Genomic DNA, 14730 nt, shown 5'->3' on the forward strand with positions numbered 1-14730 from the left:
TGATATGTGGGCTCGACTGCCACCATGAATGTTTCACTCCTGGCTGTTAAATGTGGAGATGTTAGAGAAAGAGTAGGAAAGAAGTCCCAGACTATAGGAGTGAGGTCAACCCAAGAGTAATAACCTGCAGAACATGATACAAGGATGCGGCAACAATAACAAGTAAAAGCATGCCACAAGAAGGATTAGTGAGCTGAAACTGTCTCAGACATACTTGAATAGGAACATGCTAGAGGTTAATTGTAAATTAGTCCACAATAGGTCACCAATATGGTGTGGAATGAGTAAGCATGGATTCAAAGAAGACATGAAACGTATAACTTAAGAATGAGTCCATTAACATATGCCCATAGGAAAGCACAAATACAAACATGATGGAAATACAAGAAAGCTAGTACAACCATCACAAAGATGCACGAGAATCCATACTCAAAACAAACTTCCTATTAGGGCTGCTGCAAAAAAAGTACAAATCACGCAAGCCATTAAATCCCAACAGTGGAACATGGGTTGCTCATGCCATTATCCAATACAAAATCCTAGCCTCTACACAACTCACCCTACTAGCTGCCTAGAGTTGATTGCCTCAAGCTCTTAAGCACATATCAACTATGTATGCCTAGTCTAAGCTCAATGGCTAAAGTCCCCCACAAATGAGGCATGAGGGTATTTTTATAGAAATGAGGGGGGTGACCTTTCACCTTCTCATGTGACCTCTCATCTACCCTCATGACTCTTGACCTTCCATATTCCTTGTGGTTGTAGTCCCACTTCCTAGTTATAGTCACCCTTGTAGTCGCAATTGCAATTTCTAGTGACAGTCACAGTTTCAAAGTGCGACTTGGCTTGTGCGGGACAATCGTTGTCGAACATAGGGATGTAATAAGGCTTGTGTTACAAGCATGACTAATGTAAGGATTGGGTGCCGTGATGAAGATCAAGCTCCTCTCCTCCTAATGACAAATTTTTCCCATACGGAGCAATCATTTATAGAGACATTGACAATGATTAGTCATATGTATATGTGTTTTGGCCATTTTGATCCTTAGTGCAATATTTATCCTTAAGGATGATTGCACCAAATCTAAGTCCCATTGATTTCAAGTTGCCTAGCTTTAAGCTGGCAAGCACAATTAACATTCTTATTAGCTTCAGTGTTTTGATTCCTAGGGATATGGAAGAATTCTTTATGGGAAAATTCATCCAACAGTGCTTTGATTCTCTTCATAAGGTTGTCCAAATGACTAGCTTTTGGCCAAATTCTATAGTGAAGATGTTGGATGATAAGCAATGAGTCTCCAAGTATGGTGATATTAGTTATTAGCTCTTGCTAGTAGAAGACCTTGTAGCAGGCCGTGTATTTCGGTTTGATTATTGGTCATAGATACCAATCCCCAATCATACCTTGTAATCGATTTTCTATTGGGACAATGCAATACCCCTTCCCCCCTACCACCCCTATGTAATTATCAATTATACTTGTTATTATTTATTTATTGATATATTTATGTTCATAACAAAAATTCACAATAAGTTAGCACCATTCAACAAAGTATTAGTATATCAATCCAAAAAAAACCTATCCATGCAATTTTAACTTCCCCAAGAGAATTCACTTCCGAGTGATCCATTGCATCTGAGAGAGAGAGAAAGAACTAGTGCGCACTCCTTTTGCAAGAGAGAAATGATTGTGTGACAATGCTCCAAGAAAATTCGGCTTCCCTTTATATATATGAGGGCAACCAACTCAAATTTGTCTTAATTTAGAGTCAAAAGCCCTAAAAACATAACTTCAAGTGTTGACAAGTTTAATAGTCACAAGTTGACATAAAACATAGCTATCTCAATGTAAAAGCATAACAAAAAGCTTCCCTTTAACCTACACGTGTGAGTAAAAGGTTGTCCATGTAACACCTCCCACCCCCTGATGTCATCTTGGGTTGGGGAGTGCTACTTGCTTTTACTGATCTCCAAGGAATGTTACGAAGATGGGGTTACAACAACTTCTTTTGTCAAAGTCTTCAAATTCTAAAATGAATGCGACCATCTCGTTCAGCTTGTCGAGAATTTTCCAATGATTTAAATTTTATCTCAATCCCCTTATATCTTTAGTCCATTAAAGAGGCCATGTCATCAAGAGGAATCTATGTGGTACCCATGTGGCCACACCGAGCTTGCACAGTGCCACACCACCGCCATTTGCGGGTCCACATGGCATACTGTTGAAAATTGGCAGCTAGGGGATGAATTTCCTTAAATAAAATCTCATTTCTAACAATTCTAGAGTGGCTTTCCAAAAATAGAAAGTTGTGTCTATCATTTCAAGCATGAGTTTCCAGAAATAGTAAATCACCTTGCATCAATTGGTAATCAAGTATAGTTAATGGAAAATCACTTAACTTATCATTAATCAATCCTAATAGTTCAACCTTGACTTAATCATCAATATTATTATTATTATTATTCCTTGTTGCATGACTCTTACAAGACTCGCGAGTACCCGCGGGCAATGTTGCACGAAGCGGGAGCGAAGCGGAAGCGTTTTTTGGAAGCGGGGACGCCGAAGCGTCATTTTCCAAAAATCTAGGAAGCGAAGCGTCCGCGGAAGCGTCTGCTATATATATATATATTTATATTTTTTTGCATTTATACTCAAAACAAACATCCCAAATACCAAATTAATTGTAGAAGACATGAAAACATGCATATTTTTGCATAAATCAAGATAGATATGGCATCCATGATTCCATTGTAGTTACTAGTATGTACAACAATCATCTATATTCTAGCTATTACAAACATACATCAAATTTTTAAGCATATTATAAAACATAAAACATTTAAGCATATTATAAAACATAAACATAGAGCATACTATGATTTATCTAGCAAGTGAGCAACTGTCAACATTTGTCATGTCCAAAATTCAAATAATAATGTTTACAAGATATGTCACTTGGTCACCGCCAAGCCAAAAAGGTTCAAAATTCAAATTCACAAGTCTACAAGTCTAATGAGTAATCTATGAAAAAAAGTAGTAGATTGTGAATATATCTACTAATCTCTCCTCCTTCCACCACGAATAGAACGTGGTGGCGGGCCTCCACGTGGTGGCAATGAAGAAGATGGTGCCTGTGGAAGTCGTGGCACTGAAACTGATGAAGAAGAACCCCCTGCTGTTGGTGTTGAACCATGGAACCTAGGAACCAAGGGACCAGATGGGGGTGGGGGTGGTGGCATATCAACACGGTCATCATCATCCTAGAATCGCTCAAAAAATTCATGCAAAAAAAAAAACACTAGTTAACAAAAAAATTAAAAATCATGAATTAGAGAAATGCTTTATAAGGGAAAATTGGAAAATTCATACCACAATGGACATACCTGGATAAGAGCATCCTCTAATTGCTCTAGTCGCAACACTCCATCCTCCAAATTGGGCTCCTCTGGATTCTTCCCTTCTATTCCTCACCCTTGCCATCATTAAAACCAAGAGTGGAATGATACATAGAAGCCAAAAGAACACCATCTTGGAATATGGATATAGGTGGTGGACAACGACAACCTGTAAATAAAGGAGCAAGTAGAAACAATGGGAAAGAGTAGGAGAGGGAGGAGAAAAATACAAAAAAAATTTCAAAAAAATTAGGGAATTTGGGGTTTGAACTTACCTCTTTAGCTCTTGTAGATGAAGTCCTCCAAGCTCTTGCTCCAAGCTCCTCCTCCTTCTCCTAGCTCCTCCTTCTTCACTCCTCCAAGCTCTCCTCTCTTCTCCTCTCCTTTCCTCTCTTCTCTTCTCCTCTCCTCTCTTCTCTTCTCCAACTCTCATAAACTCAAAGTGAGAAAATGAGGAATGAATGGGGGCTTTATTCTTTTCATTCCTCACCTTAACCTCACTCTAACCTCACCCTAACCCACCCCCTTAAGGTTGAGTGAACATAACTTAAAAAAAAAATTAAAAAAAAAAGTGTTTTTCTCCCTTCGGCGCGCCCCTTTCCGCCGAAGCGTACGGAAGCGTGCGTGAAGCGCACGCTTCCTGCTCCGAAGCGCCGTACGAAGCGCTCTTCGGAGCCGGCGCTTCGGAAATTCCAGGAAGCGCTAAAAATTTCACGAAGCGCGCTTCCAAAATTTCGAAGCGCGCTTCGTACGACGCTTCCGTGGCGCTTTCGTAAGGGGCGCGCTTCGGAGCTTCGATCCGGGGGGGGGGGGGGCGCTTCGTGCAACACTGCCCGCGGGTCTTGACAGGTTCTATAGCGAGATGGGTCACTCGCATAAGACCCATAGTCTTTATCCGTACTCGTCCAAACTCGCATAGAACCCACCTACTCGTATTGAAGCCGTGAAGAACCACATGTGACCCGCATCGGATGTGAAAATTCTATCACTACAGCGACTGATTTACTTCTACTTATTTCATCATAAGTTATTCATGAAATTACTTCAACAAACATTAAAATAAATATTGCTGCAGATATCACACCGTAATGCAGAAACAAACATATGCACACATTGACACAGTCATTTTGGACTAATGTCCCCGGAAAAACCGAATGTGGGAAAACCGGTGCAACAAGGGAGGATTTTATTATTCAACAATTTTCTTGTACAACAGGGTGCCAAACTGGCTTACTCACAGATAGACAAACTTCCAACACTTTTCTAAACCTAGCGTAGGCCCTACTGACCTCTGCTACAGCCTGAAACCCTCTGCGCCAGCCTGAAACCCTTTGCGTCAGCCTGAAACCCTCTGTGTCAGCGTAAAACCCTCTGCATCAGCATACTGAGGCTCTGCACAGCCTATCTAGGCTTCTGCGTCACTCCTACAGCCTCTGCGTGGATGACGTAGGCCCTTCTGGCTCTGCACAGTCTCTGCTGCCTCTACGTGGCTTCCTCTAGCTCTGCGTTTGCCTCTTCTGCGTTGATCTCTCGTCTCTCTGTTCCGTACTTGCTGCCTCGTGACTACTCTCCAGACCTCTGGTTCAATTTCTCAGCAAACCCCGCTCTAGAAATTGAACTGACTGGCCTATCTCAGTGTCTCCTCCAAGTGCCCCTCAAGCCTCCTCTTATACTTTTCCTGTTGACATCTCAACGGCCGAGATTAAGTCCCTAATCAACGGCTAAGATTAGAACTAGTTTGATCCATGTCTTCTAGACCATTCTAACACAGTTTCATATTAATACACATTAATATTTTATTTTCCCTAAGTTTAGACTTAGGGACTCCATTAAAAATATTAATTATTTTAATATCTCCTGATCTGTTTAGAATATGCCCAAACCCTTTCTGGGTATTGGAGATCTTATGTGCCCCAACCTCTCCACCAAATTTTGTGGCTATAGCACATCCGATGCTACCCCAAATCAACACTCCCTCTTAGCGAGGATTGTGCTCTAGCAATAATCCTCTGTACTGCTGCCTCCTGTACTGCTGTCCATGATCTGCTACTGCCATTGCTGCATCTGTACGACAACTCCCTCTGCATCTGTTCTGTTGCTGGTCCTTTCTCCCAATACTGTATCCGCACTGCATCTTCCTCTGCATCTATGTTGTTGTTGGTCCTTTCTCCCAACACTGCATCTGTACTGCAACTCCCTCTGCATCTGTGCTGCTGTTGGTCCTTTCTCCCAACATTGCATCTACACTGCAAATCCCTCTTCATTCGTGCTGCTAACACACTACTTCTGAAAGGGGTTCTTTACCATCCCCATCTTTTCGTTGAAGTAGTCAAACTTTGACTTTCCAAGGGCCTTGGTGAGGATATGTGCCACTTGTTCCCCTGTAGGAGTGTAGCTCAACTGTACAGCTCCTCGTTGGACACAATCTGTGACAAAGTGACACTAGATATCAATATGCTTTGACCTATCATGAAATACTGGATTCTCATAGAGTTTGATGCAACTCTGATTATCACACATGGTCCTGGTTGCCTCCATATTTCTTCTGAATAGGTTTACCAACAATTTTCTAAGCCATATGGCCTCACACGAAGCTGTGCTTGCTGCCATATATTCTACCTCAAATGAGCTCAGAGCCATGGACTTCTGTTTCCTACTGCACTGGAGGTTATTCCTGATCCAATGTTGAAACAATACCCAGAGGTACTTTTCCAATCCACTGAACTTCCTGCACAATCTGCATCAGTAAATCCACTCAATTTGATATCTTTCCCCTTGTACAAGAGCCATAATCAACTGTTCCCTCTAAATACTTGAGAACGTGCTTGGCTGTTGCCTAGTGAGCCCTCTTTGGTTCCACCATGAATTGACTGAGGGTGTTGACAGTGTAGCAAGTATTTGGCCTGGTATTGACTAGATACATCAGGGACCCTATGAGCTGTCGGTATAGGGTGGGATCGACATCCTTGTCTTCTGATGCATCAATCTTTTTCCAGTTGGTGATCAGTGGCGTAGCCATAGGTCTACATTCTACCATCCCGAACCTTTTCAGGATTTCTGTAGCATACCTTCCTTGCCCAAGGAAGATTTCTCCTTTCTGCTGCCAAACTTCCAACCCTAGGAAATAGTGCATTCATCCCAGATCCTTCATATCGAACTCTGTGGCTAGATTATTCTTGTAGTCTTCAATGAGTCTGGATGATCCTGTGAGGAAGAGATCATCCACATATAATACTAAGACAAGTGGCTCGCTCTCTACGACCAATTAGTAGAGATTTGGATCCGTGTCACTCTTGACAAACCCCATCTTCTGCAAGTAGCCATCTATTCAACCATACCACGCTCTTGGTGCCTGCGTTAGCCCATACAAGGCTTTCTTCTGTCTGCATACATGAGACTTCTTCTCATGAGTTTCAAAGCCCTTTGGTTGTTCAATGTATACTTCTTCTTCTATTACCCCGTTTAGAAATGTCGTCTTGACATCCATCTGGTGGATCTCCCATCCCATCTGGGCTGCAAGAGATATCACAGTCCTAATAGATGTATACCTGGCTATTGGGGTGAAGATTTCCTCATAGTCAATCCCTTCCTTTTGAGCATACCCCTTAGCCACAAACCTGGCCTTGTATTTTTCAATACTGCTATCCGCAACAAATTTGATCTTGTAGATCCATCTTGAACCTACCACAGATCTGTCTTGAGGCCTTGACACCACCTCCCAGACATCGTTTACCATTATAGAGTTATACTCCACCATCGCATCTAGCCAGACCTGATGCTGAGCTGCCTCCTTGAAGTTGGCAGGCTCTCCATCCTGAGCTACTAACGCCTGATACCTGTCTGGCTGTTTTTGCTCCCTTTTACTATTCCTTGGCTCTTCGATGAAGTTCGCTGCATCACGCAGAACCTAACAAAGTTCCATGCTGGTTCTTCCTCTGCCAACAGGTGTTTCTGTTCACTCCTCTTCCTCATCCTGAGAATCTTCTTGATCTGAGGAAGGATTCTTCACTTCCGTTGGTTGAAGAGGCATGACCAACGCATCCTCTTTCGACTGCTCCTTGGAAGGCATTTTACGAGATCTTCTGAAAGCTTTGTCCTCCATGAACTTTACATCTCGTCGTACTACTACCTTCCTGCTCCCTAGAAGGTAGATCTTGTATGCCTTAGCGTTCTCGCTATATCTTGCCAGATACCTCTTTTCTGCAATTCGATCCAGCTTCTTCCTCTTTTCTTTGGGTATGCGACAATATGCCAAACTCCCAAATATCCTGAAATGACTGACTTCAGGTGTCTTCCCAGTGAAGACTTTTTCTGGAGTAATCTTGCCCAATGCCCGATGAGGAGTCCCATTCTGAACGTAGACAACTGTGTTGAATGCTTCTGCCCACAGGAATTTTGGCATATCTTGATCGTACACCATGGCCCTAGTTGCTTCTACAATAGTCTTGTTTTTCCTTTCTGCCACCCCATTCTGATCCAGATTGTAGGGAGCTCTCCACTCTCTTCTGATGCCCTCCTTAGCGCAATAATCAGTGAAGTCCTTATCGACATATTCTCCACCATTATCTGAGCGCAAGACTTTTATTTTCTTACCTGTTAGATTCTCCACTAGAGCCTTGAACTCTTTGAATCGACAGAAAACCTCATCCTTGGTTTTCAGAAAATAGATCCAAGTTTTCCTCAAGTGGTCATCAATGAAGGTAAGGAAATACTTGGCATCGCTGAGAGCTTTGACGGACATAGGTCTGTTGATATCTGTGTGTATCAATCCTAGTACACTCTTGGCCCTGTGGTTGCTCCTAGGAAATGCCGCCTTGGCATACTTTCCTAGAGCGCATCCCTTGCATACATCATCTCGTTCTGTACTCAGATGTGGAACTCCTGTTACAATGCTCCTGAGAATTCTCAGAGCTACATGGTGCAAGTGACCCATCCTTCTGTGCCATAGTTCGTTCAAGTCTTTGTCCCCATGACTGCCTATTAGTGCCATTGGAGATTCTAGTTGTAATCTGTATAACCGGTTACTTTTGATCTCGATCTGCACTTTCTTTTTCCAGCTCGGGTGTTTGACGTATATCTTTTCCTTGATGAAGTAGACGTCATAGCCCTTGCCTTGTAGTTGTGACACGGAAAGTAAGTTCATCCCCAATCCTGGCACATGCAACACATTTGTGGCACGGAACTGCTCTCCCGATTTTGTCTGAAAAACTATGGTACCCTTTCCTACTGGAGTACACTTTGCCTTGTTCTCCATGGTGATCTGAAAGTTCATCTTCTCTTCTCGATATTCTGAGAAACACTCCCTGATTCCCGTCATATGCCATGAGGCTCCACTGTCTATATACCATACTTCTGATGATGCAGCACTAGTCATGCATGCCACTTCTTCCAACTTGGAAGCCAACATAGAGAAATCGAAATCTCTCTCTCTCTTGTGCAATCTTCTGAAAATCTGCGTGAGTCCCCTGAGGTGGATGCCTCTGCATCGTGGTCTCGACCCATAATTGATTTTCCCTTTCTGTCTCTGATTACTTGCTCTGATACCATGTGAAAATTCTATCACTGCAATAACTGATTTACTTCTCCTACTTATTTCATCATAAGTTATTCATGAAATTACTTCAACAAACATTAAAATAAATATTGTTGCAGATATCACACCGTAATATAGAAACAAACATATGCACACCTTGACACAGTTATTTTGAACTAATGTCCCCGGAAAAACCCAATGTGGGAAAACCGGTGCGGCAAGGGAGGATTTTATTATTCAACAATTTTCTTGTACAACAGGGTGCCAAACTAGCTTATCCACAGATAGACAAACGTCTAGCACTTTTCTAAACCCAACGTAGGCCCTATTGACCTCTGCTATAGCTTGAAACCCATTGCGTCAGCCTGAAACCCTCTACATCAGCCTATTGAGGCTCTGCGTAGCCTCTCTGGGATTCTGCGTCACTCCTACAGCCTCTGCGTGGATGACGTAGGCCCTTCTGTCTCTGTGCAGTCTCTGCTGCTTCTGCGTGGCTTCCTCTGGCTCTGCGTCTGCCTCTTCTGCGCTGATCTCCCGTCTCTCTGTTTCATACTTGCTACCTCCTGACTGCTCTCCAGAGCTCTGGTTCAATTTCTCAGCAAACCTCACTCTAGAAATTGAACTCACTGGTCTCCCTCACTGTCTCCTCCAAGTGCCCCACAAGCCTCCTCTTATACTTTTCTTGTTGACATCTCAACCACCGAGATCAAGTCCCTAATCAACGGCTAAGATTAGAACTGGCTTGATCCATGTCTTTTGGACCATTCTAACACAGATTCATATTAATACACATTAATTTTTTTATTTTCCCTAAGTTTAGACTTAGGGACTCCATTAAAAATATTAATTATTTTAATATCTCTTGATCCGTTTAGAATCTGCCCAAACCCTTTCTGGGTATTGGAGATCTTATGTGCCCCAACCTCTCCACCAAATTTCGTGGCTAGAGCACATCCGATGCTACCCCAAATCAACATAGGACTCGCATAAGACCTGTGGACCCACTCAATTCGTATTTTGATTTGGAGATCGTATTTTTTTAAAGTTTTTTGTTTTTGTTTTTTGCTAAGTCTTATACGAGTCTTATACGGGTCGTTCCAAAGTCTTATATGATTCACCAAGTCAATAGTCGGATGAGTCTTATACGAGTACGAGTCCTGCAACATTTTTATTATTATTACTATTATCCTCTTTATGATATTATTATATTATTATTAAAAAGAAATTTAAGTCATTCAATCATGGGACTCAATATTCTATTGTGCATTTGATTTATGTTCTATCTACAATTGCTTAACTAATATTTCAACATAAAGTAGTTTTGTAATAAGTGTTTGTTACAACATTAAACATCCAGTTTTCAACATATACACGTCAAATCAGGTTGGGTCTATCGACATTGGCTAATTTCATTTGGCGTGTATTATGTGATTTGGGTGATGGTCGAAGGTTGATATTGGCCCATCTACATCGGGCCTCCTCACACGACTATCCACTTAAATTGTTTTGAAGGTTCGACAACCTGACAACCTAGTGGCATTATTTCAGTAGATCTGGGTTCCGCCATTGGATGGTCATACCTCTTCTTTGTGTTAGGCTATATTCCGGGGACTGACAGGTTGGGGTTTGATGGGTCGAAGGCGCAATAGACTAGGGGCCCAACTATTGGTTTCCTCCTCGGTTTCACATTCCTCAGGCCAATATTACTTCCCCTAGGTACCATATTCCCCGGGAACACTTCCACATTATTGCACTCCCTAGGATTGTACTTCCCACGGGTACCATTTTCCCTGGGATCACTTCCCGCGGGTATCACTTGGGATCACTTCCCCAATACTGACTTCCTCGTGTTGATATTCTTTATTTCTTTAGCATCACTTCCTTGGGTTGGTATGTTTTAAACATTGATTAAACGCCTTAATTAAGAGGATTATCAATTAATCCCATGTATATTGTTCACCAGATTTCATGTAGAAAACACGTTATTTCAAGGACTTTGGTCATTTCATCAATTCAATGAAACTGTTAATAATCCACTATTGCTTCCTTGCACAACTTGCAATCTGGTTAAATTTGCTCAAAGCACTATGATTATCAATTGACTAACTATGAACACACATGTTCTCATAACTGTACAAGAAAAGTAGTTGTCCATCTATCAGACATTGCTATTCCTTTGAAAAAACATAGCTACTATATTCATAAGCCATTGCTGTCACATGAGAGAGCGCAGACAGTTTCTCATATCAATCATGAACACAATTTTGAACAACATAGTCCATACATTCTTTACAAGTCAGAAACACACAAGATCTCATACGAGTCATAAGCATAGCATTGAAGATCACAATTCATGATTTAAAAATACATTGTAATATACTTGTTTGTGTCTTAAATTGATGGGCGACTGATGGAGGGACTTCCACTCTCCACCCAACCATAGGCCAACTACATCGCAATTTTCTTGTAATTGATCACCCCCGAGTTGGATCCAATATCTGAGGAAATGCTTGCTTAGGGAATTCACACCGAAGGCTTCATTTAACACTTAGAGTATATAGGCCATTGTCTAGGTGGCTTGTCAATTTCCATTTAGCAACAAGTACGAAGGTGGTTTATTAACTTTACCTATAGCAAGCACCATGGTGGTTTCTTAGTTGTTTTCTAGCAATAAGCATCACAATGGCTCTCTCTTTCCATTGAGTTCTTTCACAGGAATTCACCCAAGATTCAGATGGGGTATTGCTTAGTCTCAGGAGTTGAAATCCATTGCCCATGTGGTTTATCAGTTGTCTTTTCATAGCAAGCACCATAGGGGTCTGATGTCAATATCTAGGTGGTTTATTAGCTACTCAGCAAGCACTACAATGACCTAGAATTCCTTGTCTAGGTGGTTTATCAGCTATACACCAAGCACCACAATGATTCAATCTTCCATTGAGCCTCCCACTTATCCACACAAGCTTAGACATACAGAGCATTGGCCTCACACAGTTCATAGGGAATTCACCCAAATTCATAAGGGTTTAACTCATGCACAGGGCTTTGCATACTAGCTTAGACACCATTGTCTTTCGCTGTCAATGCCAAGAAACTCCCACACGCTCCAATGATTAGCCGAGCACACCTTGAAGGGAAGAAAACTCCATCTAGGAGAGCACTTGTGAGGTAGGGGACCAATCAACGAGAGCCCACCTAACAAACCAAACCTTGTTCTCTTCAAATGTGCCTTCATGTAATTCTTTTTGGTATACTTTTGTGCATTTCAAAGGTTGCCTCTTATCAAATCCAATCGCATCTCATAAATCGACTGCTAGTAAGTAGGTTGCCCAAGTCTGCCACTGATTGTACATTAACTTCAACACTTAAGTTTAGGCCGATATTATGGCTTTCCCAACAAGCAAACTCCATCAGACATTGGGATTCGAAAGGTTGTCCTCGCCTTCAGTGCCCATGCTGGAATTAAAGTGACATACACATTGTATCGGCTAGTCATGGCTCCTGTGCCCATGTTGGCATTGCAGTCACATTACAAAAGTTGGGGTAAATGAAAGGTTTGTCACACTCCAAGATGATGTTGTCCTCCAAAGATGAAGATCTTCCTCAAGCAGGGTGCCAAGGATGGGTCTAAGGGTGCTCCTCATTCTAAGCCATCCTCCAAACATCAAAGGTGAATCTCCAAGTCAAGACTTTTCTTAATCACCCGTAATCATCAACAAGCCTCACATCATCACTCTAGGCCATGCAAGATGGAGAGTACTATGTGTTCAAATGGATCACAAGTCATCCTCATCATCAACGGGGTCCAAGCACATGTTGACATTCAACGAGTAGGTGCAAGGCCATTGTGGGGGTGTTATGGGCTCATTGGGGTACACCATCAATCATGGTAACATCTTGGCTTCCTTATGCAATCTTTCAGCTTTGGAGAGAGAAAAGACAATCAACATCAATGCTAGATCCATCCTAGGGTCAACACTCATCTCAAGGTGGTCAACATTATGGCAACAAGGTGTAGAAGTGCCATCATGCTTAGCTGGACTTCCTCATCAAGTTGCTAGAGAAGTCTCAACCATCCCTCAAGGAACCATCATGTGTACCTAGGGAGAAACATTTGAAACATACTGTCAAGATCAAGTGAGATCATTATTATAGGTAAGGTAACCATAAAGATATCATAGTGGACAAAATTTAATGTAAAAGGCAAAAAAGTACTTCACACAATCATTATCTTCAATTGCCTTTCTCGCTGACCTATCAATAAATAGGTGCATGTGAAAAGTGGTCATGGAATTGGATAACTTCATGGAAAAATGGCATAGTCTTGGTAGAATCTTATGAAGTTCCAACATATATTGAATAATTTGAAGAGGGAGCAATTGCGAGACCCAAGTTATGCCCTCGACCTATTTTTACCACCTCTCTGGTTTGCGTTTTTTCTTTAATAATTTTATTTTCTTTGCAAAACATAGGTTGGGTTACAACATCTGTTACCCCTTAAAGATGTAGTGTTTCATTGCTCATTGGCGTTGGGACATTCAAAGTTCCTTTTATTTAGATAAATCATGATATCTTAGGCACTGGGTGAGGGCTAATGAGGCGGGTAGAGCTTAGGCTAGGCTTTTGTCCACACATAACAATATTGTCCCAACCATCTTTTGCCTTCTATCATTTTCTTACATTGTGGCTATATAGGCTTTTAACTTTCTTTCAGTTGCATCAACCTGTTAAGGGCAAAGTTTCTAGGCCCTTTCTCAAAGATGAAGATAAATGGGAGCTAGTATGGTTATAAACAACTTTCAACCTAAAGAATGGAGGTGGATAAAGGATATGTGAAAAGTGGCAATTATGGATCATCATGGACATGCTACATTAATCAGTGCCTCCTATTTGTGCTCCTCTTGGATAGTGGAAATAAAGGCCTCAAAGAAGGTCACATTGGACTAGGAGTAAGTGATAACCACTAAGGCGAAGTGTGGCAACAAGAATACAACAGTTTCAGGATCAAGCTCCAAAAAGCAAGAAAAAAAGTGTGTATTTTTTAAATTTACTTAACTTTTGTTTGAAAAATCAGTTTGAAGTGATTCAAAGGGCATAATGAAGTATAGATATTATTATTTGGTACCAATATGCCTCACAACTAAAAACTCTACTATGACGCTTGAAGAAGAGGAATAAATGCAACATGATATATCAAAATTACGGGACCAAGTGCAACAAATTTCACTCTCACAAAGAGCAACAAAAAATGAATTAGATGGTTTAAAAGAAGCAATAAAAGGGGACATGGGAGTTTTGAAGGATGGTTTAAAAGCAAAGACAGAAGCGATGATGAATGTCAAGATGGAAGGGTTGAAGGAAGGTTTGACAAAGTTGCTGCAAGAAAGGCTCCCTAGTGGTGACAAGGTATTCCATGAAAATAAAGATGAGGATAAAAGGAATATGAATTATGATTTTATTGACTCCAAGGTATTCCATGAAAATAAAGATGAGGATAAAAGGAATATGAATTATGATTTTATTGACTCCAACAGTGTGTTGAAGACTAATCACATTCCAATGATCGATATGTTGAAGAAAGTGTAACTAGGTTTGGTCTTCATAATGACATGATCTTTGTATTTGATGTAATGAAAGGAAATAAATTATTTTTGTAATCTTGCTACATGGGTTTCATGAGCAAGAAGTGTCACTAGGTGAAAGACTTCTTCTTGATGTCTTTAGGATTTCATGTCATGTGTATAGAAACTCTTCATGAGTTTGTGTAAATGTATACAAGTCTTCAACAAGTGTAACAACCC

The 14730-nt window shown here is 41.2% G+C and overlaps 2 protein-coding genes across 2 annotated transcripts in view; one reads left to right on the forward strand and one right to left on the reverse strand.

The window, feature by feature from the left end:
• The window catches only part of LOC149162803 (HEAT/U-box domain-containing protein), a 407100-nt gene that overhangs the window by 143837 nt on the left and 248533 nt on the right, over positions 1 to 14730 (forward strand). The gene's annotated exons all lie outside the window — the stretch shown is intronic.
• LOC149162805 (uncharacterized) lies at positions 3031 to 7368 on the reverse strand. Its single transcript, XM_089437617.1, has 3 exons — positions 7233 to 7368; positions 3385 to 3461; positions 3031 to 3261 (listed from the first exon to the last, which is right to left on the reverse strand). The coding sequence occupies exons 1-3, from the start codon at positions 7366 to 7368 to the stop codon at positions 3058 to 3060; spliced, it is 417 nt and encodes a 138-aa protein (XP_089293743.1). The 3' UTR covers positions 3031 to 3057.

The sequence above is a fragment of the Pinus tabuliformis genome, chromosome 5_2, assembly GCF_031772625.1.
Source record: "Pinus tabuliformis cultivar Carrire ecotype Pingquan chromosome 5_2, CPIR1, whole genome shotgun sequence".
NCBI classification, from domain to species: domain Eukaryota; kingdom Viridiplantae; phylum Streptophyta; class Pinopsida; order Pinales; family Pinaceae; genus Pinus; species Pinus tabuliformis.

Bases quoted from the DNA above. Each gene is read 5' to 3' on its own strand.
- LOC149162805 (XM_089437617.1), bottom strand. From the start codon at position 7,368: ATGAGGAAGAGGAGTGAACAGAAACACCTGTTGGCAGAGGAAGAACCA. The intron at 3,462-7,232 runs GTATCAGGCGTT...GGTGAGGAATAG, and splicing joins GAGCAAAAACAGCCAGACAG to AAGGGAAGAATCCAGAGGAG. The intron at 3,262-3,384 runs GTATGTCCATTG...GAGCGATTCTAG, and splicing joins TAGAGGATGCTCTTATCCAG to GATGATGATGACCGTGTTGA.